Below are 4,916 nucleotides of genomic sequence, written 5' to 3' on the forward strand. Positions count from 1 at the left end.
GAGATTAGATAACAGAATAGTATATTGTTCTGCTAATGGATCTTTGAAACAAAATGACTCTAAATGACATGCTGCTAAGTCCATAGATGAGTACCTCACTCAGCCATCATTAGAGGTCATCTTCTTGCAGGAGACAGTAACTAACACAGAGACCCACAACTGGGCAATGTTCAGACAGTGAGACGTCTTGACACTCTCAATTCTAAGTGATATGTCTTCCTCAAACCTCTCTCGTCAAGGAAGATAAGGCAGCTATGTAGGAGAACAGTCAGGAAGATTGTAAGATGCAGTGGGACTGAAGGACAACAAGAAAACAAAGCCTTCCAGACACCAGGTCTGAGATACATATGAAACCATTGTGGCAGCATGCACAGGGACATCAAAGGTCCAAGCCATATGGGTGCCAGTGCTGAGAAGTGAAGTGGACAAGAGTCCCCATACCTTATCTGGAAGCTATCTCCAAATGACACCTGCTCACAAAGGAAAACATTTTTCTCCAGTGGAGTCTCACTGGATATACAAAACACACTTGCCCTGTGCCCAGCAATAATGGTCAAAACAAAATGAATTCATTGTTATTTTTTTTGGTTGGGCAGAGCCTTTTTGTCTCATATATTTTGTTTGGGCATTAAAAAAAAAAGGTTTTATTGATTCTATGTGGATTTCACATCATGCATGATCTCATTCATCTTCCTGTCCTTTTGTATCTATCTACCTGCCCTCTGCGCTTGCACCATTCCCCCACCATGCCAAAAAAATTTAAAAGAAAAAAATCTCATCATGGAAACTGAAGTGTGACACAATAAGTCACACAGTAAATCCTTTAATCCATAAAACTTTACTTAATGGTATTCATTTCAAAGAGTCATTGGTCTGGTTTTAGGGTTCTGGTTTCTCATATACTATTGATACTGGGCCCTCACTGAGATTCTTCTTAGATATCCTGTTGTTGTCCTGTGTTACATAGATCCTGCAGCTTTGGATCCACAGGATTAGCCACTTTACGAGCTCTAGCAGATCATAAATGGGGTGGATATTGCATTGGCCAGCTCATCATTCTGGGCCTTGCTGGTTGTAGGATTGGTCAGTCTGCCAGCTGTACCCATTCTCACCAACAGGGTGAACTCCACAGTATTGTCTCAGCTAGATTACCCTATACAGCAAGGAGTAAGGCTGGTTCTTCTGTTTTCATGCCCTTAGGGATGGCTCACCCACACCTACACCACCAGGACCAGCTCTACTGTGTTGCTCAAGCAAAGTGCAGGGGTCTGCTTTCCAAAGTGCTCTAGCTCCTGAGGAGCAGGAATTGTCTCCTGCTCATGGCCAGGTCTCCCACCTGCCACGGGCAGCGAGGGGCAGGGGATAGGGACAGTGTCTCTATTCACTCACAGGTCCATATTCAGATGAAGAGCAGATATCACACATGGTGACAAGCATTCGGCCTACCTCAGCCCACTCTTCACTACCTGCCTTCACCACTTCAGATCTTCCTCTCTCCACAGGACATGAACCATTCTGTCTGTCTGCCTGCCAGTCTCTCTCTCTCTCCCATACCCCACCATATATTTGCTCACAAAATAGTGTCTGACTGCCTGGAGCTACAAGGGACCACCTCACCTCCAGGGCAGGCTTCCTCTTAGGGGTAGGGTCTTCTTCTACTCAGTCTTAATGGTGATGGGCAAGTCTTTTGATTTTCATGGTTTTATTCAGTGTGTGTGTATGTGTGTGTATGTGTGTATGTGTGTGTGTTTATGTGTGTGTGTGCCTGTGAGTATATGTGTTTCTAGTGCTTTTTCCTTTCTTTTGTTTTTTCTTTTCTCTTTTTCTTTTTTTTTTTGTCTTATTCTCTATTTTAATGGACTGTTTGTTTTCTGAAGAAAGATACGAAGAAGTCACAGAATTGAATGGGTACGAGGGGGGTGCTGCTGGGAGAAGATAAGGGAATGTAAATAATAATAATAATAATAATAATAATAATAATAATAATAATAATATATTGTATGAAAAAAATTACTCCTCAACAACAGGAAGAGAATTCACATGTACAGGGACACCTAGAGGTCAGATTCTGTTTCAACATTGCTTTGTATTTCTAAGTTCTTGAGTCTTGGGGTGTCATTTAGATACTTGTTTTCTCTTGGAATGATTTCAATATTTTTCATCTCCTAATGTCAAATACTCATTTATTTTGCCAACCATTTTTAATGAAACAATAGGAATAACAAGGATTCAAATAGTTAAATGTTCTCAAATATGTAGTTAATTAAATGAGTGGATAAAATTAAGCTGACTTTCACTTTTGTAGAACAATCCCGAATGGTCTTTTCAGAGTGAAGGTGTGAACTCAGAAACATAAATTCTCACTCCCACTATTGATGTCCTCTGTATCTAAAGACGCCATAAATTTATAGATTCTAGAATGTAGTATTTGTCCAATAAAACACTGACTTCTTTATTATTTTCATTGAGTTCTTCAGGTGTATTTTTTGTTAGTTTGTGTTGGTGTGTATGTTATAAACACGTGTGAGTTTATGTAAAGGGTAAATAGTATGTGTGCCCATTAACATTGATACAGAACCAAAAGAAGTCACTGGCTATGATCATCTTTTGCTTTCTACCTTATATTCTTAAAACCAGTCTCCATTTAACCTTGAACTCACTGTTTATCAGATAAATTCATAATGAATTTAAACTCTTGGATCACAAATCTCTGTGCACCAGTACTGAATTAAAAATGTGCTTCCACCATGTTAGCAATGGCATAAATGTTTCTTGAAAGCAAATCGCAAACATCATGTTGGCATATCAAGTTCCTTTATCCAAAGTAGAATATTGTAGTAGGTAGCTAGCTGTTCCAGGTTTTCCTAGTAACTGTCACGCCTAGGAGGCAGGGCCTAGAGAGGAGCCCTTAAAACCCAACATCCAATGTGCTGGCTCTCTTGGTTCCTGGATCCTGGATGCTGGATGTAGACCAAGCAGAGTTCTTCAGAGAATACCACTGAACTACACTTCACCTCTCCTTGATCATGTAACCTATCCTTTTACTTGTAAGTTACCCCACAAATAACCTCCCCTTTAACATGTGGAGTTGCCTTAATACTTCCACCAATAGAATATTTTAAAATTGATCAGAAAGCATTGTCAATCTCTTCCACATTTTTCTGATGGCATTCATCATTTCCTTATTTCTGAAAGTGTATACCATAGGATTGAGCAATGGTGTCAGGACATTGACAAATATAAGCACATTTTTCTCAAAGGACAATGCAGATGTAGGACGTGCATATATTAATATGCATGGAACAAAAAACAAAAGCACCACTGTAATGTGGGATCCACAGGTCGAGAGAGCTTTACGGCGACCTTCTGAACTGTGGCTTCTCAAAGAAAACAAAACAACACCATAGGAGACAAGCAATAAGGAGAAGATTATGATACAAATAGCCCCACTGTTGGCAAACACCAAAAGGACAAAAATGTGTGTGTCAGTGCAGGCGAGCTTCAGTAATGGAAATAAGTCACACATATAATGATCAATGACATTGGGTCCACATAAAGGCAGCTGCAATGTGAAGATAATTTGTATGATAGAATGCAAGAATCCTCCAGCCCAGGATATTGCCACCAAAATACTACAGAGCCTCCAAGTCATGATGGAAGAATAGTGAAGGGGCTTGCAAATGGCCACATAGCGGTCATAGGCCATGGCTGACAGGACAATCACTTCTGCCCCTGTGAAGAAGTGGACTGTAAACAGTTGTGTCATGCAACATTCAAAAGAGATGGTCTTTCTTTTATAAAAGCAGTCTGTAATTATCTTGGGTGTGACTGTAGAAGAAGTGCAGGCATCCAGGAATGATAAGAATGCCAAGAAAAAGTACATGGGGGAACCCAGCAGTGCAGGGCTGCAGATGATGGTCACCACAATTACTATATTGCCCCCAATAGTTGCAAGGTAGATGAACAAAAATACAACAAATAACATTTTTTCCACATCTGGGTTCTGTGAAAGCCCCAGGAGTATGAACTCAGTGACAAAGCTCTGGTTTTGCATGATTCATAAGAAGACAGTGAAAATAAACTTCATTAATACAAAATCTTCACTTATAACAAAATGATGCTTATAAATTTAAAATGTCACCATCAACAAGATGGTACATCCTTATGAAAATTACCTTGATTGAGTCTTTTTCAACTGAAAGCAAAATACTAGAAAACTTCTAATGTCTATAGTTGTGTAACCTGAAGAATTGAAGCAGAGATAAATTATTAAATTCTTGAAAGTAGTCACAATTCAAATACCATACACAAAGACATTTACTTGTGTGAGTGGTAATAAATAGCTCATCTTTGAATTATCAGCTTTTGTAAATCTGCTGAGTTTTCTTTAATAGAAATATGAAAACAATACTGAATCTATAACCTAGATATTAACCAAAGACCTGAATTTATAAATCATGCCTGTAATTCTCATGGAATGAGCCAGGTCTGAGCAGCCTGCACTGACTTTTCAAAGCACTGCCTTATACACCACTAGAGGAAGAGTAAAGTGTGCTTTTGGGTACACACAAAACCTTGGCTACTTATTACACTTGCTTCACACTAGGAGGCAGATTGTAACCTCAAATGAATTATTCTTCACAAAAAAAAAAATTCTGTAAGAATTGCCTAGCACTACAGAAGACGAATATATTGGAAGAGTTAAAATTTCACTTCTACTTCATTTTGAAGTGTGACCAGATCAATATGAAAAGTAGGCTGTCATCATCACACAAATACCAAAACAAAAAAAAAAAAAGAGAACAACAACAAAAAACCATAAAGCATAAAGAAGCAAACAAAAAAAATGTTACTGCTCATGCCTCAAGCTCCTGGTCAACAGTATGTGACAGAGGTTATTGTTACAATTTTATTTG

General features: G+C 38.8%; 1 protein-coding gene across 1 annotated transcript; it reads right to left on the reverse strand.

The window, feature by feature from the left end:
- Positions 1–3,118: 3,118 nt before the first annotated feature.
- LOC118582634 (olfactory receptor 4C15-like) lies at positions 3,119–4,146 on the reverse strand. The gene has a single exon (XM_036185656.1). It carries the CDS (start codon positions 4,052–4,054, stop codon positions 3,119–3,121), a length of 936 nt encoding a protein of 311 aa, XP_036041549.1. The 5' UTR covers positions 4,055–4,146.
- Between the last annotated feature and the right edge of the window lie 770 nt (positions 4,147–4,916).

This window comes from Onychomys torridus, chromosome 4, assembly GCF_903995425.1.
Source record: "Onychomys torridus chromosome 4, mOncTor1.1, whole genome shotgun sequence".
Classification (NCBI taxonomy): domain Eukaryota; kingdom Metazoa; phylum Chordata; class Mammalia; order Rodentia; family Cricetidae; genus Onychomys; species Onychomys torridus.